Here is a 24745-nt window from a genome sequence, read left to right as displayed (position 1 = left end):
AGTGAACAATTTGAACATTTTCACAACTCTTAATAAAGTTGCTGCACACTCTACTGCTCAGGCAGTTATAAATCTACTTGGCACCACACGTCCCGCTAGGGCACCTCCCCCCACTGCTCAACTGACACAGTAGCACACAGAAAGCAAAAAAATATTCTTAGAAATATTTAACCTCCACACATTAACAAGTCCAATAGCTCAAATGAAAGATAAACACCTTGTTCATCTAGCCACCAAGTCAGATTTCTAAAATGTTTTACGGCGAAAACATAGCACATATTTATGTCAAACCACCACCAAAGATAGGCTAATTTACATAGCCATTTTGTAGAACAATAGATGCAATCACAAAAGCAGGATTAAAAGTAAAATAATTCACTAACCTTTTGAAAATCTTCATCAGATGACAGGAATAGGACATGTTATACAGTACATTTATGTTTTTTTCAATAATATGCTAATTATATCCATAAATCACGGTTTACATAGAAGGTCATGGCTAAAAAATGATACAACAATGCCTGGAGAAATTATGGTAACTCTGCCAGATAACAGAAATACACATCATAAACGTTGACTAAATATACATGTTCTACATATACTTAGAAAGATACACTTCTTCTTAATAAAACAGCTGTGTTACATTTATTTTTAACTTTACAGATTTCGTTCACTAGGCTATAATGTGAGTCGGCGCTCAGGAATTAGCATTTTGGCTCCTCCACAGAAACCCAAATTTAACACATAAATGTTCCCTTACCTTTGCTGTTCTTCCATCAGAAGACCTGGAAGGGTTTATACTTACCAAAAACAGCTTTAGTTTTGAAGTCTGTGTCTTTCGGTTATCAAACACGACATATTTCGGTTGAAATGCAGCCAAAAAGTAAAGTTAGTTCGCACCAAAACGTCGAAATTACATATTATATGTCGACTAAACTTGTCAAACTTGGTTCAGAACACAGCGTTAGCATGCTATATAGCTTCACCGCAATTCTCAGGACAAAGAGAAACACACGCATCGTTTAATCAATCTTGGAAGAAAGACAGAATGCGCGTCAGAGTAACCTGTTTTCTCGAGCGACCGAAAGGTTTCGGCCGTCATTAATCTGGTGAGCGTGCGACGCTGAAGGCATAGGAACTGTTCCCAGGACTGTAGGTGCTTGGGAAGGGTGGGGGCGATGAAGTCAAAGTTGGGCCAACTTTTTGGATGACAAGAGAGAGTTTGGGAGAATGAGTGCCCTGAGAGTTCTGCTTTACTTACAGACATAATTTAAACGGTTTTAGAAGCTTTAGAGTGTTTTCTATTCAATAATATTTATTATATGCATATATTAGCAATTTTTTACAGATTTTTTTTCTGTTTACTATGGGCACGCATTTCACCAACGGGGGCAGTATTCTGCCCTAGCCTTAACAGGATTTATGGGGACTTCCACGTACACTGCCGCACCCTATTGAGTTCCTGTACTTCAACCTTCACATATGCATATTCACATTTTGTGTTGTTTGTGAAAACGTCTTAGTTACAATGCGTACATTGTCATATTTTGATTGAATTATCAACAAGGACACAGGACACAGTTTAAAAAGAGAGTTTGAGACAACTGAAAGTGTTAGTCAGTAGAATGTACTCTATGCATGCTATTATAAACATCATGTAATCAGGATGCAATGTACATGCAAACTTCCCAGTGTAACTTGAAGAATATGAGAGAAAATCAAACAAAACATCCACATTGCAGTGAATTAGTTTTATTTGATACAAAATGCACAACAGTAATGTAAAAAGGAGTTAGACAGAATACAAGAAATTGTAACACAATTATAATGATAAAAACACAATGTGTAACAGAAAAAAGCAATGCAAGTCTTTTCAGTCCGTGTTTTGGCACCTCACCCCAGAGTACACAGTGTCTCTCTCCATGGCTCTCCTCTGTCTCCGGGTCTTTGGCTTCTTGTGGATGGCATTCAGAGCAGCGTAATGGACCGACGTGGGTGTGTCGTTGTCTTTTTGATCCTAAGAAGAATAGCAGAACAAATTCCAAAGACATCAGGATATGACCTGATCATTTGTTTTACAGTTCATCAACGTCATAAGGTCTGAATACCTGGTTATTAGAACTGTGGACTGCCGGACCACTTGGCTGAGGGTGCGTTCCTTTTAGACAAACACATGAAGGAATCATCATCATCACACAATAAATTAACCCAATTTCATGGCTACAACGTAATGTGCAGTGCATTTGGAATATCTTCAGACCCCTTGACATTTTACACAATTTGTTACGTCACAGCCTTATTCTAAAACAGATGACATTGTTCTTTCCCTGATCAATCTACACAATACCACATGCTGCAATAAATTTTTTATTTTTGCATTGTTATTAAAAATAAGAATCTGAAATAAAATATTTACATAAGTATTCAGACCCTTTACTTAGTACTTTCAAGTATCTTTGGCAATGATTAGAGGCTCGAGTCTTCTTGGGTATGACACTACAAGCTTGGCAAACCTGTATTTGGGGAGTTTCTCCCACTCCTTTCTGCAGGTCCTCTCAAAATATGTCAGGTCGGATGGGGAGCGTTGCTGCACAGCTATTTTCATGTCTCTCCAGAGATTTTCGATCGGATTCATGTCCGGGCTCTGGCTGGACCACTCAAGGACATTCCGAGACTTGTCCTGAAGCCAGTCTTGCGTTGTCTCGGCTGTGTGCTTAGGGTCGTTGCCCTGTCGGAAGGTGAACCTTTGCCCAAGTATGAGGTCCTGAGGGCTCTGGAGCAGGTTTTCATAAAGGAACTCTCTGTACTTTGCACCGTTCATCTTTTCCTCGATCCTAACTAGTCTCCCAGTCCCTGCCGCCAAAACACATCCGCTCAGCATGATGCTGCTACCCCCATGCTTCACAGTAGGGATGGTGCCAGGTTTCCTCCAGACGTGACACTTGACATTCAGGCCAAAGAGTTCAATCTTGGTTTCATCAGACCAGACAATCTTGTTTCTCGTGGTCTGAATGTATTTTTGTGGCTTTTGGCAAACTCCAAGCGGGCTGTCATGTGCCTTGTACTAAGGAGTGGCTTCCATCTGCACACTCTACCATAAAGGCCTGATTGGTGGAGTGCTGCAGAGATGGTTGTCGTTCGGGAAGGTTCTCCCATCTGCACAGAGGAATTCTGGAGCTCTGTCAGAGTGACCATCATGTTCTTGTTCACCTCCCTGACCAAGGCCCGTCTCCCCCGATTGCTCAGTTTGACCGGGCGGTAAACTATAGGAAGGGTATTGGTGGTTCCAAACTTCTTCCATTTAAGAAATATGGAGGCCACTGTGTTCTTTGGGACCTTCAATGCTGCAGAAATGTTTTGGTACCCTTCTCCAGATCTGTGCCTTCACACAATCCTATCTCGGAACTCTACGGACAATTACTTTAACAGAGGTGGACTTCACTCATGTTGTACAAACATCTCAAGGATGATCAATGGAAACATGATGCACCTGAGCTCAATTTCGAGTCAAATAGCCAAGGGTCTGAATACTTATGTAAATAATGTATTTCTGTATTAAATAAATTAAAATTTGCAAACATTTCTAAAAAAACTTTTTTCACGTTGTCATTATGGGATTGTTTTAATAAAACATGTCGAAACAGTCAAGGGGTGTGAATACTTTCCAATTACACTGCACCAACAGTTTAATCATATATTGTGGGCAATGATAACGTTTACCTCTGGACAGCAGAGAGATTTTCTTGGTCATTTTGTAAGTAACACAACCAAGGACAATGATGATGATGCCACAAAGAGCCAACGCTACACCCAGGTAGTACACCAAGAGAACAGGGTACTCCTTACAACCATCTGTAGAAATACAGACAGTGAGAGAGGAAATTCAGGACATTTTGTTCAACCAGGCATAAAATGCTAGAATTTTTTTAGAAATGTCAGAAATATCACTAACAGTCCAATTCCAGCTTGGTCCCATTCCCAAATAGTATCTCCCCACATGAGGCCATAGCACAGTAGTAAGTCCCAGCATCAGAGAGGCTGAGGTTCCTCTTGGGGAGGTTGTAGACACAGCTCTGTGTAGGAGACCCAGCCTCAGGGCTCTTCTCACACTGATCATTACTGTCTCCATGAGTATAAATGATTCCTGGATGGGATTTTCCTGAGCCGTGTCTGAACCAAAATACACTGTGTTCTCCTGCACAGGTCTCAGTGTGTATTGTACAGTTCAGAGACACAGAGTCTCCTGGCTGAACTGACTCAGACACAGGCTGCTGGAGCACAGACATGCTGTTGGAACCTGAATCTGATGAGAGTGAATAAGATCATGGTTTGTACATTCTTCCCTGCTAGATTAATTAATTTAGCATTATGTGAACACACTTCAGTACCAACATTTTTAAAGCAACTTATTGAGTTACCTTTGACAATTAAAACAGTTCCTTCTCCAAATTTGTCTTCCCTCGCTAACAAACTAACACAGTAGTATGTAGCTGAGTCCCCTGACTCTGTCTTGGAGATGGTCAGGTTACAGCTGTCAACTCCTCTCTTCACACTCAAACGTTTAGTCTCAGTAAAGTCCTCGGTAAAGTTGTTGAAATAGAAACTATTTTCACTGCCATAATATGATGATGCCATGAGAAGAGGCTTCTGTCCAACAGTTTGCTTGAACCAAGAGACTCTGATCAATTGAGATCGACAAAAGCAATTGAGAGATACACTTTGTCCCAGTTGTGTAACTATCAAAGGGTCTGGTTGGATTACATCCCTGTTAAGGGCACAACCTGTGAAACAAACAAACCAAATAAATCAGACAGAGGTATAGCACATTATCATTATTCAGACTACATAGTCATTCAAATGGATGAAAAAGACTGACATAAAAAGTATAAGGAACCGTATTAATATTTCTTACTTACCCAAATTGGCATAAAACAAAAAGATTGTCCAATATATAATCATCATTTTAATATTCTTTCTGAACTGTATAGTGTGTGGGTCTTGTGTGTGGGCACCTTTTATATGATGACACTCATTGGGTAATCATTATGAAGTAGGTGGAAACTGTGAACTAAGTGATTTTATTGGCTGTCTGAACAGGCATAAAACATGTGATAAAAATGTCAATCTAATATGTGTCCTGTGGCATACCATAGTTAGAGCAGCCCTTCAAATGATGTACAGTCAGAGTTACTGGTTTGTATTTTATCATTTGGGTTGGTGGCTGAGACTGGTGCCTATGTCCTCTTTGACATACACAGGGGGTTTGCATTGTATTTCTCATGTCACGTCTGAAGAAGGCAAGTCAAGCTTTCAGGAGGAAGGGAACTCTGGTGAGGTTGGCACCTTTTTGACAAAATAAAGATTTGAAAAATCTATACATTTTGTTGCACACTTCAACAAAAACAAGTCAACCTCAGCCACTACTGTTTTTCACTAGTTATGTGGCATTCAATACTAACATTGCCTCCCAGCTCTGCTTTCTGGGAAGAAGTGGGCTGAACAAGAACTGGTGTTGAGATGCACCTGAAAAAACTCTATGTTTACTGCATTTATTACATTTTCCAAATTCCTATAGTGAACACTTTAAATGTATAGAGCACTTGTATAACATTAGTCAATTGAGCTAGATTGATGCTTTCGAAATCAAAAGAAATGTGAGTACTGAATTCATCCTGGTTGCTCCTTCACGGGACGAGACTGACCTGTGGAAAATGCAGTCTCTGTCCTCTTATGTTGTTGTACAGCTTGATTCTGTGTTGCACAACTTTATCACGTAGCAAGTTTGAATATGTCGATGTTCAGTTTAATGTTTTGAACAATGTCACTACTGTTGAGTTGTCCTTTATTAGGTCTAACTACAGTTCATACTGTCTGCAATACTATGTACTGCAGCGGGCCAACAGAAGGCTTGTCCACCCAAAGTAAGAGACACAACACAAGAAGAGTCAGTTGTGACTTGAGTGCGATTGAGATTGCGTCATCTGTGGATCTGTTGGGGCGGTATGCAAATTGGAGTGGGTCTAGGATTTCCGGCATGATGGCGTTGATGTGAGCCATGACCAGCCTTTCAAAGCACTTCATTGCTACTGACGTGAGTGCTACGGGTGGTAATCATTTAGACAGATTATCATCACTTTCTTGGGCACAGGGACTATTGTGGTCTGTTTGAAACATGTAGGTATTACAGACTCAGTCAGGGACAGGTTGAAAATGTCAGTGAAGACACTTGCCAGTTGGTCCACGTATGCTTTGAGTACACGTCCTGGTAATCCATCTGGCCCCGCAACTTGTCACTTGCCATTGTGGTCCATGGGAGTCATACAGTGGTTGAGACCTGGTTGGCCACATGTTATGACACTGTCCTCCTCTAGGGCCTCTATGACTTCCACACAGTCACTTTATAACACAGAGAAACAGAAAACGTGTCAATAGTCTGTACTTAACCAACAATATCTCATACACTATTTATTCTGAATGTATTGACAGATAAAATCCCTCCCATCGTATAATTAGAAGGACGCTCTTTCTTCTTGGTCCAGATGATGATGATACTTTACATCACACTTCAAACCATGGCATGTGTTTTACTACAGACGTCTGATGTCTAGGTCAATTAACTAGTAAATAGTTAATTGTGTTTTTACACAGATTTCAGTCTACTATGTATAGTTAACTAGATGCCTCATAAAAATAGTGTTCTATTGTTGATAAAAAGGGCAACATGAAGAGTGAAAGAGTATGTCATACATCTAACTGACTGACACCACTGAGATCCTGCTGAAACCACATAAAGAGAGACAGAAAGAGACAGAGACAGAGGGAGAGAAAGACAGAGGTTTCTGTGCAAAAGGCCAACAGGCCGTACCAAAGTGTAGATAGCTACAGCTTAATGTTTTGTTCATAGCAGACCGCAGAGTACATGTAAATATGTTGCTGTGTTTGTGAGGGGGTGTGTGGCGTGCAACCATTAGGCGTATGTCTTAAAGTGAAAACAAGGAAGAAAACCTCCTACACTAACTGACCTGTCCTCCTTTTGTGGTGGGGGTTGTGGTCCACTTTCACTATGAGTGATTATGTTGAAAGGGGCTGTTATTTACTGTAATGTAACATGATGGATGGGACCACCTGACTTCACATAAATGAGAAAACATTGACCTTTACATTGTAAGCACTGTGTTTAGAAAGGAACAGTACTCTGGCCCTGAGAGGGAAAGTAGAGTGCAGTGTGTTGCTGCAGGTCAGTCTTCCTGTGTTAAAGGTCTATGAAAGGTTAGTTTCCAATAGTGGAAAGTCACTGTGACATCCTCCACTATCCTCCATCCTACACCAGAGGTGTGTGAACAAAATGCATTGAGTTCAACTTATTCAAATTAATTTGGTTTAACAGATGGAAATGCTTTATTTTTCTATTTGCACTTCATATTACACTTGAAAAACTATGACCACTGATTACAACACATTCTACTGAAGCATTCATATAAAGCTAATAATGTTAGGGCAAGTTAAAGAGCTATCTGGTCTAAAAGGACAACTGTTTAATTCATCCAGTTCTACTGTCTGATCCCAGAGTACATGACCACCGTCTCTTCCTCCATGTTGCTTCTCTGTCTTCTAGACCTGTTCTTCTTGTTGCTCAGATTCAGAGCTACATAATGAAGACTGTCTGCATCTTGGGCCTGTGAAGAACAATTTCAAAATGTAGGAAGAATATGACTACACGTTATTATTAAATGCTTTTTTATTTTTTTTTACGTAGTAATAGAAAATTGAATTAATTTTATTTACCCCTGTATCTGAATTAGAGACTGCTGGACTTCTTGTCTGAGAGGCGGGACCTGAAAAGAAAGACAGAAAAGATAGAGATACGACTACTCTTTCCGTTACAGATACATCTGGTGATGTCAAAGAAGAGCAACTTCAATGGAGGACTTTACCTGCTACATACATCATTAGATCATTTAATTTGGATATTTCTTACCTCTGCACTGCAGACACTTTCTCTTGTTCATCTTGTACATGATGTAACCAAGGAAAAGTATCAGGATAAACGAGAGACCCAATGCTGAGCTCAGGCAGTAGACCAAGAGAAGAGGGTCTCCGTAATTGTCTGGAAAAACATTTTCTTGTAAATATAAATAACTTGTACTGTATGTAGTTGGACAAAGTAAATTATACAATAGATATAAACAAAAACTGTAAAGACTTATCACTTACTACTAATCTCCAGCTTGGTCCCATTTCCGAACAGTATCTCCCCACATAAGGCCACAGCACAGTAGTAAGTCCCAGCATCAGAGAGGCTGAGGTTCCTCTTGGGGAGGTTGTAGACACAGCTCTGTGTAGGAGATCCAGCCTCAGGGCTCTTCTCACACTGATCACTCCTGTCTCCATGGGTGTAAATGATTCCTGGATGGGATTCTCCTGAGCCATGTCTAAACCAATAGACGCTGTGTTCTCCTGCACAGGTCTCAGTGTGTATTGTACAGTTCAGAGTCACAGAGTCTCCTGGCTGGACTGACTCAGACACAGACTGCTGAGTAAGATGCTGGTTCCTGGACCCTGCACCTTTTACACAATAAAACCAAGGTCCTAATGAACTTCTAATTACAAATGAAATTCACCATTTCTATATGCAAAGCCACTGAAACAGTAACATTCTGTATTAACTTCTGTGTTACTCACCTTTATGCATCAGAAATATTCCATTTCCAAAGATCATGCCATCATAATCACGTGCAGCACAGTAATACATCCCCACATCCGATGGCTTGGCATTTGAAATGTTCAGCACAAAACTGTCTCCGTTCTTCTCTGCAGAAAACCGAGGGTTGTTGTCAAACTCCCCATAGAGCGTTGGATCTTTTGAGTCAAGGTAAAGAGATACTATCATCACTGGAGCTTGTCCTACTGTTAGTTTGAACCAGTTGTAGTAGTCTCCGCCTGTCCCAGAGATGAAGCATTTCAAATCAACAGTGTCTCCAGGGATGAAGGTCTTCAAAAGATCAGACTGAGTAATGATACCGATGGACAACACTGAAACAAATACACGTTTTATGTCAAAGTCTACACATCAGATTCATGCGTTTACAGGTCCTGTAACATTAAGTACCCTTATTCCACCAGAATTTTTAAAAAATCTTGTCAACACAATGTCTTACCTGCTCTAAATAAAAGAGAGATTACGAGACACAGTTTTGTCATCGTTCTCTTCTGTGGATTGCATGTCCTTTTGTCATCCTGTGTGTCAGATAAGAGTGAGAATCAAGAGGTTATGGGTGTCTTTTTATACATGACTGGAGAGATGGTCCACAGGCCTGATTGGCTGCTGTGACATTAGTAAAGACACGGAACAGGAAAGTTGAACCCTCCCCTCTGATCTTTTTCTATCCTCATGCTACATGAGTACACTTTCCGTTTTCTTCAGAAAGCTATCACCTTAGTAGTGATTGAGAGATATGGACACCAAATGCTTATACAGTATGTTCTTATTCACAATTCAGTTCCTGAATGTAAGTGTTTATGATAATATGGCTTGATTACGATTGGCAGGCTCCTATCTACACACTTGTGAATGTCTTCCCAAGCAGTTGACATCTCAGACTAAGTTGTTGTGGTGGAGGGGGGGTTCTACTAAGATAACATATGGAATTGTTTTAAGATGGTCATACCATGGATCAGTTACCTATTTGATTTTGAACTTTAGAACCCTTTAGGTATCAAAAAACAATAATGTATTTGATAAAATATTGAATGTGGCCTTTACTGCTATAGTCCATTGAAGCGCAGTGAATTACACATTTGTGAATGGAGAAAAAAAGACAGTAAAGAAATCACAAGGAATAAGGTTTTGAGGTGTCTGTCCTATATCTATGAGATATAAGAAAGCTTTAGGTTTTGTGAACATATATTTAACCCAGAAAGATATTAATCTCTCCAGAAATAAGTCTCTCACTGTCGCCGCCTGTTATAGGCCCCCCTCAGCTCCCAGCGGTGCCCTGGACACCATATGTGAATTGATTGCCCCCCATCTATCGTCAGAGTTCGTTGTGTTAGGTGACCAAAACTGGGATATGCTTAACACCACGGAAGTCCTACAATCCAAATCCATAAACATGGGCACCCTCATAGATATCATCCTGACCAACTTGCCCTCCAAATACACCTCTGCTGTTTTCAATCAGGATCTAAGCGATCACTGCCTCAATACCTGCATCCGCCATGGGTCCGTGGTCAAACGACCACCCCTCATCACTGTCAAACACTCCCTAAAACACTTCTGCGAGCAGGCCTTTCTAATCGACCTCGCTCGGGTATCCTGGAAGTATATTGACCTCATCCTGTCAGTAGAGGATGCCTGGTCATTCTTTAAAGGTAATTTCCTCACCATCTTAAATAAGCATGCCCCTTTCAAAAAATGTAGAACTAAGAACAGAGATAGCCCTTGGTTCACTCCAGACCTGAATGCACTCGACCAGCCCAAAAACATCCTGACTGCACTAGCATCGAATAGTCCCCACGATATGCAACTGCTCGGGGAAGTCAGAAACCAATACACACAGTCAGTTAGGAAAGCAAAGGCTAGCTTTATCAAACAGAAATTTGCATCCTGTAGCTCTAACTCCCAAAACTTTTGGGACACTGTAAAGTCCATTGAGAATAAGAGCACCTCCTCTCAGCTGCCCCCTGCACTGAGGCTAGGAAACACTGTCACCACAGATAAATCCAAGAAAATCGAGAATTTCAATAAGCAATTCTCGACAGCTGGCCATGCTTTCCCCCTGGCTACCTCAACCCCGGTCAACTGCTCCGCATCCCCTGCAGCTACTTGCCCTGCAGCTACTTGCCCAAGCCTCCCCAGCTTCTCCTTCCCAAAATCCAGATAGCACACGTTCTGATAGAGCTGCAAAACCTGGACCCGTACAAATCAGCTGGGATAGACAATTTGGAACCTCTCTTCTAAAATTATCCACCGTCATTGTTGCAACCCCTATTACTAGTATGTTTAACCTCTCATTCGTATTGCTCAAGATCCCTAAAGATTGGAAAGCTTCTGCGGTCATCCCCCTCTTCAAAGGGGGTGACACTCTAGACCCAAACTGTTACAGACCTATATCCATCCTGCTCTGCCTATCTAAATTCTTCGACATCCAAGTGAACAAACAGATCACTTCGAATCCCACCGAAACTTCTCCGCTGTGCAATCTGGTTTTCGAGTTGTGTCACGGGTGCAACCTCAGCCACACTCAAGGTACTAAACGATATCATAACTGCCATTGATAAAAGACAGTAATGTGCAGCCGTCTACATCGTCCTGGCCAAGGCTTTCGACTCTGTCAATCACCGAAATCTTATCGGCAGACTCAACAGCCTTGGTTTCTCAAATGACTGCCTCGCCTAGTTCACCAAAACTACTTCTCAGATAGAGTTCAGTGTGTCAAAACAGAGGGCTTGTTGTCCGGACCTCTGGCAGTCTCTATGGGGGCACCACAGGGTTCAATTCTCGGGCCGACTCTTTTCTTTGTATATATCAACGATGTCGCTCTTGCTGAGGGTGATTCCTTTACCCACTTCTACGCAGATGACACCATTCTGTATACATCTGGCCCTTCTTTGGTCACTGTGTTAACAAACCTCCAAACGAGCTTCAATGCCATACAACACTCATTCCGTGACATCCGACTGCTCTTAAACACTAGTAAAACTAAATGCATGCTCTTCAACCGATCGCCACCCGCCCGCCCGAGTGGCATCACTACTCTGGATGGTTCTAACTTAGAATATGTCGACAACTACAAATACCTAGGTGTCTGGCAAGACTGTAAACTCTCCTTCCAGACTGATATTAAACATCTCAAATCCAAAATTAAATCTAGAATCGGCTTCCTATTTCGCAACAAAGACTCCTTCACTCAACATTACTCTCTTATAAAAAATTAAAAGAAGGAAATACCTTATTTACATAAGTATTCAGACCCTTTGCTATGAGACTCTAAATTGAGCACAGGTGCATCCTGTTTCCATTGATCATCCTTGAGATGTTTCTACAACTTGATTGGAGTCCAATCAATGCAAGACATTGATTGAACATGATTTGAAAAGGCCCACACCTGTCTATATCAGATTCCACAGTTGACAGTGCATGTCAGAGCAAAAACCAAGCCATGAGGTCAAAGGAATTGTCCATAGGGCTCCGAGATAGGATTAAGTTGAGGCACCAAAACATTTCTGCAGCATTTCATTTCCCCAAGAACACAGTGGCCTCCATCATCAAGAAGTTTGGAACAATCAAGACCCTTCCTAGAGCTGGCCACCCAGCCAAACTGAGCAATCGGGGCGAGAAGGGACTTGGTCAGGGAGTTCACCAAGAACTCGATGGTCACTCTGACAGAGCGCTAGAGTTACTCTGTGCAGATGAGAGAACCCTCTAGAAGGACAACCTTGTGCATCTATGCAGCAGTCCACCAATCAGGCCTTTATGGTAGAGTGGCCAGACGGAAGCCACTCCTCAGTAAAAGGCACATGACAGCCCGCTTGGAGTTTGCCAAAAGGCACCAAAAGACTCTCAGACCATGAGAAACCAAGATTGAACTCTTTGGCCTGAATGCCAAGCGTCATATCTGGAGGAAACTTGTCACCATCCCTACGGTGGGGCATGGTGGTGGCAGCATCATGCTATTGGGATGTTTTTCAGCGGCAGGGACTGGGAGAATAGTCAAGATCAAGGCAAAGATGAACAGAGCAAAGTACAGAGAGATCCTTGATGAAAACCTGCTCCAGAGCGCTCAGGACCTCAGACTTGGGCAAAGGATCAACTTCTAACAGGACAAGTACACAGCCAAGAAAAGGCAGGAGTGACTTCAGGACAAGTCTATGAATCTCCTTGAGTGGCCAGATTTGAGAGCCCATATTTGAACCATATCGAACATTGACCTGAAAATAGCTTTGCAGCAAAGCTCCCCATCCAACCTGACAGAGTTTGAGATGATCTGCAAAGAAGAATGGGAGAATCTCCCAAAATAGAGGTGTGCCAAGCTGGTAGTGTCATACCCAAGAAGACTCGTTGCTGTAATTGCTGCCAAAGCTGCTTCAACAAAGTACTGAGAAAAGGGTCTGAATACTTATGTAAATGTCATATTTAGCAACAACAACAAAACATTACCTGCTTTTCTTGTCATTATGGGGTATTATTTGTTGATTGATAAGGGAAAATATATATATCAATTTTAGAATAAAGCTGTAACGTAACAAAATGTGGGTAAAGTCAAGGGTTCTGAATACTTTCCCAAAGGCACTGTATATAGACGTCTCCTTAATTATTGTATCCTCTCAATACTTTATCAAGTTATTGAAAGCATTCTAATATTTGTCAGACATCACGTGATAAAAGTCCATGTTTAGGGGACCTGCTTGGTTCTGGTCCCGGTTCTGACCGACCAACATTTTCACTTATAAATTGACCTGTAGACACCGTAGATCAAAATGTCTTGCATTGAGCAATAGCCCTGGTTCCCACGGACACAGTAGTATATTTTTGTGTGACTTGGATCTGAATTCTGAAACCACTTAAACCTGGGATGTCACTCCCACCATTTAATTCGCTCATCCAACTGTCAATCAACTCTTGACTGAACCCTACATCACAGCGCAGCAGGAGAGAGTGGTTTCAGCACTATAGCACATTAAGAGATCGATTTATAGCCATTCATCTAAAATAATGAATATATTTAAAACAAAAAACACTTTCTGTTTGTCATAGATGGACAAGATTTGTATGAGATGGAAGGCGAATTCATTAAACATGCAAATATGTATTTTACAGTTATAAGGAAGTTTAAATCTATAGTTAGTGGTTATACTATATTAAGAAAGTATTTTCAAGTATTTTCAAGCCTTTCTCATACAGTTTTGTTGAATAGAAAATATGTCATGCAATATTTCATATTTTCACATTTTTGTCATATTTGTACTGTTTCTTGAGCTTTTGCCCTCATAAGTAACTAAGCAATTTATAGCTATTTTCACCAGAAACGTGATATTTTAACCTTTCTTGGAGTATGCAGCATTACTAATTATTGTTTATGTCCCTCTCATGATAAAATGTTACTTTTTTTATTTTTTATTACATATATTACATTTAAGAGAAAGTATTTTGTTAACATTGTCAGATGAATATCATGACAACAACAGGTTGTGGTCTGCATATAAATGTAATGCGTGTATGATTCAGACATGAGGCCTTAGAAACACAGTGAGAAAGTATCTGCATGCAAATCAAACAGCATTGGTAGCAAACCATAACAAACCCTTAATGTCACAGTAACAGAGGAGGTGAGAACTCAAAAGTACCTAAGAAAAAAAAGTTCAAGACAAATGTGCGAAGACATGATGTCAGTGTGTTTAGTTGTTGAGTGGAAACGTTGGACCACAGAGATCTTTGTATGATGTGTGTTTTTTCCATCCGTGTTCACGCCAGCGAGGTGACACTGACTACAGGTCGAGGATGATGCGTCTGCAGTGAATGTATCAGATGAGAGTCTGAGAGAGTCATCTAGCCTAGCTAGTCTAGCTAGCAACAATTCATGGTCAAATGAATGTCATTTGAAATGTCTTTATTCCTTTGGAACTTCTGTGAGTGTAATATTTACTGTTCATTTTATTGTTTATTTCACTTTTGTTTATTATCTTCTTCACTTCACACAGGACAAGAACGCCAAGGTAACCTGTCTAAATGACTATCGCTGCTTGGTACATACATCTGTAGCCATGACATGCTTTGAAATGCTGGTCATGGCTCACATCAACACCATCATCCCAAACGCCCTGGACCCACTCCAATTTGCATTCTGCCCCAACAGATCCACAGATGACGCAATCTTGATTGCATTTCACACTGCCCTCCACACTGTCCTTTTCCACCTGGACAAAAAGGAAGACCTACGTGAGACTGCTAGTTCATTGACTACATCTCAGCATTCAACACCATAGCACCCTCCAAGCTCATCCATAAAAAAATGGATGAGGGTAGGCAACAAATGATATGCTCGCATTAGACTAAATCATGCATGAGCGCTGCAGCAGCTGTTCTGGATGACTGTTTGATCACGCTCTCCTTAGCCGATGTGAGAAAATCCTTTAAACAGGTTAACATTCACAAGGTCGCAGGTTCAGACGAATTACCAATTACCAGGACGCCAACTGAAAGCATGCGCTGACCAGTTGTCAAGTGTCTTCACTGATATTTTCAACCTCTCTCTGACCCAGTCTGTAATACCTACATTTTTTAAGCAGACCGCCATAGTCGGTGTAACCATACACTTAGATTCACACAGGACACCGAATAGGACAGGAGAAGTACTCCAGATATAACAAACTGACCCCAGCCCCCCGACACATAAACTACTGCAGCATAAATACTGGAGGCTGAGACAGGAGGGGTCAGGAGACACTGTGGCCCCATCCGAGGACACCCGCGGACAGGGCCAAACAGGAAGGATATAACCCCACCCACTTTGCCAAAGCACAGCCCCCACACCACTAGAGGGATATCTTCAACCACCAACTTACCATCCTGAGACAGATATCAGCTGATGTACAAAGGGCTATATAAATAAATTTGATTTGGGGAGGTCATACAGGCACGTGGAAGCCACACACACTACTGAGCCTCATTTTGACTTGTTTTAAGGACATTACATCAAAGTTGGATCAGCCTGTAGTGTGGTTTTCCACTTTAATTTTGAGTGTGACTCCAAATCCAGACCTCCATGGGTTGATAAATTTGATTTCCTGTGATAATTTTTATACGTCCTAGGAACAGTGGGTTAACTGCCTGTTCAGAACGACAGATTTGTACCTTGTCAGCTCAGGGATTTGAACTTGCAACCATTTTGGTTTACAAGTCCAATGCTCTAACCACTAGGCTACCCTGCCGCCCCATTTGACTTGACTACAGCTCAGCGTTCAACACCATAGCGCATCCAAGCTCATTACTAAGCTAAGGAGCCTGGGATTAAATACTCCCTCTGCAACTCGATCCTGTACTTCCTGACAGGTTGCCACTAGGTGGTGAGGGTAGGCAACAACACATCCGCCGCACTGAACCTCAACACCAGGGCCCCTCAGGGGTGCATGATTAGTCCCCTCCTGTACTCCCTGTTGGCCCATGCCTGCGTGGCTGCGCACGACAAAGACACCATCATTAAGTATGCAGATGAAACAACAGTTGTAGACTTGATCACAGATTACAATGAGACAGGGAGGTCAGAGACCTGGCAGCGTGGTGTCAGGACAACAACCTCTCACTCAATGTCAGGAAGACAAGGGAGCTGATCGTGGACTATAGGAAACAAAGTGCAGAGCACGCCCCCATCCGCAACGACAGGGCTGTAGTGGAGCAGGTTGAGAGCTTCAAGTTCCTCGGTGTCCACATCACTAAGTAATTATTATTTTCCACACACACTAACACAGTAATAAAGAGGGCAGAGCTCCCTGCCATCAGGCGGTGTCAGACGAAGGCCTTTGTCAAAGACTCCACCCACCCAAGTCATACTGTTCTCTCTGCTATCGCACGGTAAGTGGTACCGATGCACCAAATCTTGAACCAACAGGAACCCGCACAGCTTCTACCTAAAAGCAATAATACTGCTAAATAATTTGTTCAATATTTAACCAATGTACTAACTCTTTTGACTCATCACACATGCTGTGATCACTGTTTATTATCAATCCTGTTGCCTTGTGACTTTATCCCTACCTATATGTACATATCTACTTCAATGACCTCGTATCCCTGCACATCGACTCAGTAGTGGTACCCCGTGTATATAGCCAAGTTATCACTACCCATTGTGTGTTTATTCCTTGTGTTATTATTTTTCTATACAGTCTCTTTTTCTCACTCTGCGTTTTTGGGAAGGTCCCGTAAGTAAGCTTTTCACTGTTTGTTTACATGTGACAAATACATTTGATTTGATTTTGATTTGATTTGCCAAGCAGAGAGGCATCGGTTGCCATATTTACAGTCTTTGGAGTTGGATTTCAGCCAGACTTAAAAAGTACTATATAAAAATGTCAACTCTGAGTTGGGCTGGGTTGCGATGGGCTCAGTATCATAGGTACTAGAGAGTGGAATAGGATCATTCACTGTTTGTCCAATTATCAAACGAGAACTGGTCTTTAATAAAAGTTTAATTTCCCAAATAAATAACCAGCCGCATCAAGCCACTATTTAATGTCTTGGTACAATAACTCTGACTCTGAATCAATGTCTTCTTTTAAAAAAAATCTGCTCAAACTGTGGTAAACCAGACAACATTCTTTATTTATTCCTGTTAACACAGCCAATACAATCTCTCGTTTCAGTGTTCCCTCCTACATTGTATAAAGGCTATGTAAAGTGTCATCATTTAAAAGGTGGACCGTTGTCAGACCCTCATTCTACACAGTCCAGAAAGGACTGACGTTACAATGATGATCAGACATTGGACAGTCTTTCTGGTTTTTTTTGCCAACTCTGGTAATACATTTTTATTTAGATCCTCTTTAAAGATCTACATATTATTGGCTTTTAGAATCCATTTGATTTAGTTTGTAGCTATTTTATTTGAGATGTTTTTCTATCTTTATCTTGGTCTTTGGTCCGTATTGTTTGTTTGGTTTGACAGTTTGTGCATTAATAACCAAGGACATTGTTCAACCAAACCCAGTGATGGTTACTCACCATAGAGGTAGTGTGAATATCACTTGCTTTTGGCCAACTGATGTCAATACCAATGTCGCTTGGTTCAAGCAGACTCTTGGACAGAAACCCCTTCTCATGGCGTCGTCATTTTAAAGTGGCTAAGATATTTTTTACTTTAACAACTTTACCAAGGACTTTACTGAGACTAAACATCTGAGTGTGAACAGAGGAGTTGACAGCTGTAACCTGACCATCTCCAAGACAGAGCCATGGGACTCTGCTACATACTACTGTGGTGCTATGAAAGTGGGCAAAGTCAAATTTGGAGAATGAACTGTTTTAATTGTCAAAATAACTTAACTTCCTTCTCTAATTTGGGATTTTAGGTTTGTACCATCAAATTAAAAATATACTTTAGAATTTGCTTATAAATGAATATACCATGCTAATACAATTTACACTATGATCTTACTCCTTCACGCTCTTCAGGTTCAGAGTCCAACAGCATGTCTGTGCTCCAGCAGCCTGTGTCTGAGTCAGGCCACCCAGGAGACTCTGTGACTCTGAACTGTACGATACACACTGAGACCTATGCAGGAGAATACAGTGTCTATTGGTTCAGACATGGCTCAGGAGAATCCCATCCAGGAATCATTTACACCCACCGAGACAGGAGTGATCAGTGTGAAAAGAGCCCTGTGGCTGGGTCTCCTACACAGAGCTGTGTCTACAACCTCCCCTAGAGAAACCTCAGCCTGTCTAATGCTGGGACTTACTACTTACTATGATAGTCCTCTTAGGATCAAGAAGACAATGACACACTGATGTCGGTCCATTACGCTGCTCTGAATGTCATCTACAAGAAGCCAAAGACACAGAGACAGAGGAGCACCATGGAGAGAGACACTGTGTACTCTGGGGTGAGGTGCCAAAACACAGACTGAAACGCAGACTTTTCCTCTGTATAGACTTGCATTTCTTTCTCTGTGTTTTATGCTTATGTGTAACTTGTGGCTTTTCAGTGTAATTATTGTACAAAACAATGGCTTGTATTCTGTCAAACTCCTATTTACATTGATAATGTTGTGTATTTTAGATCAAATCAAAATTAATCTGCTGTCGTATGAGGTATTGTGTGATTTGCATTCATATTTTCCTCTGTCCTTACATTTCCACAACAATTTACCCCACAGATTCAGTCTGCAACAACCATATGCGGCTTATGCTCAATATAACAAAGCTTTTCTAAAACTCTTTTTAAGCTGTATCCTGTATCAGATCTCTGTGGTGTTCTGACGGCCCAAAATTGATTAACCACCCATCTTAACTCATGGCAAACCCCCAGCAATGACCATCAGTCCTCACCACACACTGTCTTCACACATCTCAGTGCATCAAAACCACAAACATCCATGTCACTAAGAGCACAACTCACTGTCTTCATGAGAAAAGTATATTACAGTTGATAATGTTGAAAAAAAAAAATCAATTATCACAATGTGGACGCTGTAACAGAGCAGTTTTAATAAATAATCTACCAACTGTGTATTTATTTTATGTGGACATTGAAGTATTGCAGTTCTACTAAATTTCAATAGGGAGCAGCAGTATACACGGAAGTCCTCATGACTGGATCAACAATAGAGTTTCAGGAACTTTTAGAAGTTGTCAAAAATTTTAAAATGTTAGATTCTATGACAAGGTCATATTTAAATGCTTACACATCAATTACAGGTTTTGAATCAATTTCAGCATCATGGAATAACATGCATCAAATGGGAGACAATCTATTTATTCAAGTCAACTCTCTCTAACCTGTTGTCCTCTTTTAGTTGTGTTGATAGCATGTCACTAACACTCACCCCCACACAGTGAACAGTTTCACAGGTACTTTGCAGTCTGCTGTAAGCACAAGATGAGGTCGTATCTACATTTTGGTGGGAGGGCCTACTGGCTGCTGTAAGCACACGGGACCCTCCTACCTGCTCTCTGTGTCTCTATGTGGTTTTCAGCAGGATGTCTATGTGGTGTCAATGTTCTTATCAATATCTTAACTTTTTGATCATGTTGGCCCTGACAGCTTACATCCACAGCAAAACAGCTACTTTTAAAACAGACTCTATATATTTAGTTATCATATATCAGTTACAAACCACAACAAACTGCTGATGAACCCTATTTGAACTCCTCTCTGAATGAACTGTCTCCTGTGTGATACATTTATTCAAGATCTATGGGCTCAGGGGGAGGGGATGGTTTATGATGATGTCATGGGTGAACTTTCAGTGCATTCTGAATCAGACAAGTCTTATAAGACTACTGCAGGATGCTCTGTCAGAAGGAGACCAATAGAGGAGGATCCTCCTTCTGGTAGATTGCTTCCTATTAGAACAACACTAACCACAGAGTGAAAAAGACTAGACAAAATGTGTCACATGTATTCGTTAAGCTGGGGTGTCATGTCAGCCATGTACTCTCAGGAGTTAGCAAATGATATACAGGGAATGTAAGACTGACTCAAATGTACTTGATTCATTCTACAGGTATTTCCCCCACTTATACTCATGACGCTCCACCCCTGCTCACTCTTATACTGTAGATGACAAGACAAGACATGCTCTTTGCACTACAGACCTATTGGTCGTCTGGAGTATTGTAACTGTTGAATGACATGGTCAAAATAGTGTTCGTTTCCTTTCCAATTCTTTAGGTACACTTATTTAGCTTGACCGGTGCAATGGAGGCCAGATAAATCAAGAGCACCTAAAGTAAGTGTGAGAAAACAAGAAGTCTACTATTTAACCCAGGTCTTTCCAGAGTGGTGAGACAACCACAAACCAACAAACAAATGAAACCTTCAAAAAAATTACTTACAAGACCTTTCAACAGCATCCCGTGTCAACAACTTAAACAACTGATACCAACTGAAATTGAATTAATCTTTCTCTTGCATTCTGTACATACAGTATGAATGTGTGTGCAGAGGGCTTCTGCAGACACAACCTACTGTTACCATGCTAAACCCACCCACGCATCATGCACTCAGTGAGCTGTTCACAGGTATCTGAACACTTTGGTCTGCTGTGAGCTCAAAACGACACCATCACTGCACTTTGGATAGGACTGAAACCCTTGTGCACACTGTGTGGTTTTCAGCAGGAAGTCTACTGTATGTGGTGTCAGTCAGTTGCTCTTATTCTGCGTTGTTCACGCCCATGAAAATTGGAAACACAGACCACTGCCATGCAGACCAACAAAGTATCTTATTACTTACAAGTTCAAAGGTTTTATAAATTCTTCAACTGTAATCGTTAGTTTACAGAGCATAGAGTAGAATGTGTATCAGGCTACAGCCACGAGCCCTACCCACCCAGGTATGGGTCACCTGGAGTATTGTAACTGTTACAAATTGTTGACTCGTAGCCCATCATATTATTCTCAGAGCCCTTTCCCAGGGACAAACTCTTTAACTTTCTAACTCCTGCAGTAGGCTCCCCTCCCCTCTGGAGCCTAGCAGGCTAGGGGTCGTAAACTGGCCCCTCACACCTCTGCCCCTAGCCAAAACGATTGGTTGCAAGGGGTCATGGTTGCCAGGTGCAACTCTTTGGCTGTCAGTTGGTCACAGACTAGTAAACACGTAAAGCTGGGTTGCTGTTTTTCAGTAACTGTTGAATGTCCCGGTCAAGATTATATTTGTTTTCTTTCAAAGACGTAGGGTACACTTGTATCATAGAAGACACAGGGGATTGTGTGTGGCTGTCCATGTGGGTGTTTGAGTGAGAAAGGCACAGGGGAGAATCTACCAGTAAAAAAGCACAGCCCCTTTCATTTTCGACTCTGAAGTCAGGAGGTTTTCTAGTTAGTTGTCAAAGTAGGTAGCCTAGCATGAGCCTTGGCTTTTGCGAGCCAGAACAGCTCATAGGAACCGCAACCTATATCCTGTTTCTGTAGAAGGAGGCAGCTTGATGTACAAGTACACCCCCTTGACAGGACTGTAGTCGATCATATTGCCTTAAGCGAAATCTATTTCCATAATACTGAGTGCATAATGCTGATGTTTATGTGGAATGGCGCTGGAGGGACCAATTGTGCTATTTTGTGTATTTTTGGAGCAGATCTTAACTTTTTCTTGTACATGATGTTTCCACCATGGTTTCCTATGATTAAAAGAGCTTCTGAACATCAGAACAGCCATCACTAGCCTCAGTTTGGATGAGGACTTCTACTTCAATGAGTCAGAGGCGATACCATATTGATTATCCAGGACCAGGCCCAAATCCCGACACTTGAAGATGGAGGAGGCAACCCAAATATAGACGCTGGTGTGATCTGAAGAACTGTAATACAGTATGAATGTGTGTGTATCTGAAGAACTGTAATATCCTATGTTTCTCCGAGTCGTGGCTGAACGCAGACATGTTCACCCATGAGTGCATGGCCATGACGCCTCCTACTCGTTCATCAAGTTTGCAGACGACACAACAGTAGTGGGCTTGACTACCAACAGCGACGAGACAGCCTACAGGGAGGAGGTGAGGGCACTCGGAGTGTGGTGTCAGGAAAACAACCTCTCACTCAACGTCAACAAAACAAAGGCCATGATCGAGGTCTTCACAAAACAGCAGAGGGAGCAACCCCCATCCATATTGACGGGACAGTAGTGGTGAAGGTGGAAAGTTTTAAGATCCTCGGCGTACACATCACTGACAACCTGAAATGGTCCACCCACACAGACAGTGTGGTGTAGAAGACGCAACAGCCCCTCTTCAACCTCAGGAAGCTGGAGAAATTTGGCTTGTCACCTAAACCCCTAAAACTTTTACAGATGCACAATTGAGAGCATCCTGTCGAGCTGTATCCCCGCCTGGTACGGCAACTGCACCGCCCACAACCGCAAGGCTCTCCAGAGGGTGGTGCAATCTGCATAACACATCACCTGCCCTCCAGGACAGCTACAGCACCCGATGTCACAGGAAGGCCCAAAAAAATCATCAAGGACAACAACCATCCAAGCCACTGCCTGTTCACCCCGCTACCATCCAGAGGGCGAGGTCAGTACAGGTGCATCAAAACTGGGACAGAGAGACTGAAAAACAGCTTCTATCTCAAGGCCATCGGACTGTTAAACAGCCATCACTAACAAAGAGAGGCTGCTGCCTACATACGGACTCAAATCATTGGCCACTTTAATAAATGGATCACTTGTCACTTTAAATAATGCCACTTTAATAATGTTAACACATCTTACATTACCCATCTCATATGTATATACTATTTTTTATACCATCTATTGCTAACTTGCCTGTGTCGATCAGCCATCGCTCAGTCATATATTTATATATGAATACATATTCTTATTCCATCCCTTTACATTGTGTGTAACAGGCAGTTGTTGTGGAATTGTTAGATTACTTGTTAGATATTACTGCACTGTCGGAACTAGAAGCAAAAGCATTTCGCTACACTCGCATTAACATCTGCTAACCATGTGTATGGGACAAATAACATTTGATTTGATTTGATTTTGACAAGGACATGGTAAATAAAAATCTAGCTGCTTTTTCAATATATCGGCAGGACAGAACAGTGGTGAAAGAGAGTGAACCGGCTCTACGTATTCGACTGGTTTGCGACCCACTGACACCGCCCCCAGATAGAGGGGAATAAGGCAGTCCAAGAGTTGACACACACAGGAAATGTATTTACACACACTGGAGATGACTGTGGAGATGGTGTCACGCCTTGGTCTTAGTATTTTGTGTTTTCTTTCTTTATTTGGTCAGGCCAGGGTGTGACATGGGTTTATTTTGTGGTGTGTTTTTGTATTGGGGTTTTAGTAGGTATTGGGATTGTAGCTGAGTAGGGTTGTCTAGGAAAGTCTATGGCTGCCTGAGGCGGTTCTCAATCAGAGTCAGGTGATTATCGTTGTCTCTGATTGGGAACCATATTTAGGTAGCCCGGGTTTCACTGTGTGTTTGTGGGTGATTGTTCCTGTCTCTGTGTTTGTTGTCACAAGATAGGCTGTACAGGTTTTCACGTTGTTTTGTATTATTCGTTTGTTCTATTTCATTAAAGAACATGAGTAACCACCACGCTGCATTTTGGTCCGCTTCTCCTTCTACAGACGAACGCGGTTACAGATGGACATAGGAATGTGCATGGGAATAAAAAGTGGGAAAGGTAGTGGAATGGTAGTAGTTCTAAAACAGAGGTAATGAATCCACGGTACACAATACTATCTAATAGCACAAGTAGAGCAACAAGGCTATTAAAAAGGGGAGGGCTGTATGAAAATGTATATGCTACCTACACATTACAATACAGCTATGCACAAAGGCAGCATACAACAATCGTAACTAACTATGAAGAACAAACAACAAATATCACATAACTCACTGTGCACACACACCACCCCACAAGCCCAGATAGATGTTATTGAGTACAGTTGTTGATTGGTAGAGACAGAGATGTTGCTGATTGAGGTAGAGTGCAAGTATTGTGTGACCTGCATCGTCAAGAAGATGAACAGATGTCCGACCCTAATAACCTCCCTAACAACCTGTCAGGGCAGTGACACAGGTCAGAGAGAGTTTGAGAGGCAGGTTTATGCTACCCGCTAGACTCGTAGATTCCGGACGGTCATGGGGGTAGGGGAGTGGAGTGTGTAGCTCAGGGTTGTGAGGTGCTGATTATTTCACCCACATATTCAGTGTGCAAAACCATATAAGGCTTATGCTCTATATAACAAAGCTATTCTAAAGCTCTCTTTTAAAGCTGTATCCTGTATCAGATCTCTGTGGTGTTCTGACGGCCCCAAATGGATTTTCCACTCAGCTTAACTCATCTTTAAACCACAGAAATTACCATCAGTCCTCACCACACACTGTCTTCACACACCTCAGTGCATCAAAACCATAAACATCCATGTCACTAAGAGCACAACTCACTCTCTTCAAGAGAAAAGCAGTGCAAACTGAGCAGTTTTAATGTATTTAATGTGCACATTGAAGTATTGCAATTATATTATCTTTGAATAGGGAGCAGCAGTATACATGGAAGTCCTCA

At 41.7% G+C, this 24745-nt stretch overlaps 2 protein-coding genes across 3 annotated transcripts; both read right to left on the bottom strand.

Annotated features, from left to right (window-relative positions):
- Nucleotides 1–1736: 1736 nt before the first annotated feature.
- On the bottom strand, nt 1737–6037 carry LOC116353967 (uncharacterized). Its single transcript, XM_031791971.1, has 6 exons — nt 4917–6037; nt 4419–4781; nt 3953–4303; nt 3721–3852; nt 2109–2158; nt 1737–2017 (listed from the first exon to the last, which is right to left on the bottom strand). Exons 1-6 carry the CDS (start codon nt 4960–4962, stop codon nt 1874–1876), a joined length of 1086 nt encoding a protein of 361 aa, XP_031647831.1. The 5' UTR covers nt 4963–6037; the 3' UTR covers nt 1737–1873.
- Nucleotides 6038–6293: 256 nt separating this feature from the next.
- On the bottom strand, nt 6294–9254 carry LOC109906239 (uncharacterized). 2 transcript variants are annotated; one of them, XM_031791972.1, is made up of 6 exons: nt 9159–9254; nt 8683–9033; nt 8215–8565; nt 7979–8107; nt 7786–7835; nt 6294–7676 (listed from the first exon to the last, which is right to left on the bottom strand). In XM_031791972.1, the coding sequence occupies exons 1-6, from the start codon at nt 9199–9201 to the stop codon at nt 7551–7553; spliced, it is 1050 nt and encodes a 349-aa protein (XP_031647832.1). In that variant the 5' UTR covers nt 9202–9254; the 3' UTR covers nt 6294–7550. The 2 variants fall into 2 exon arrangements, with proteins under 2 accessions (XP_031647832.1, XP_031647833.1); XM_031791973.1 differs by having other exon boundaries at nt 8683–8940; nt 9159–9250.
- Between the last annotated feature and the right edge of the window lie 15491 nt (nt 9255–24745).

This window comes from Oncorhynchus kisutch, linkage group LG16 (genome assembly GCF_002021735.2).
Source record: "Oncorhynchus kisutch isolate 150728-3 linkage group LG16, Okis_V2, whole genome shotgun sequence".
In the NCBI taxonomy this organism is placed as follows: Eukaryota; Metazoa; Chordata; class Actinopteri; order Salmoniformes; family Salmonidae; genus Oncorhynchus; species Oncorhynchus kisutch.
This window is presented reverse-complemented; position numbering and strand designations above follow the sequence as displayed.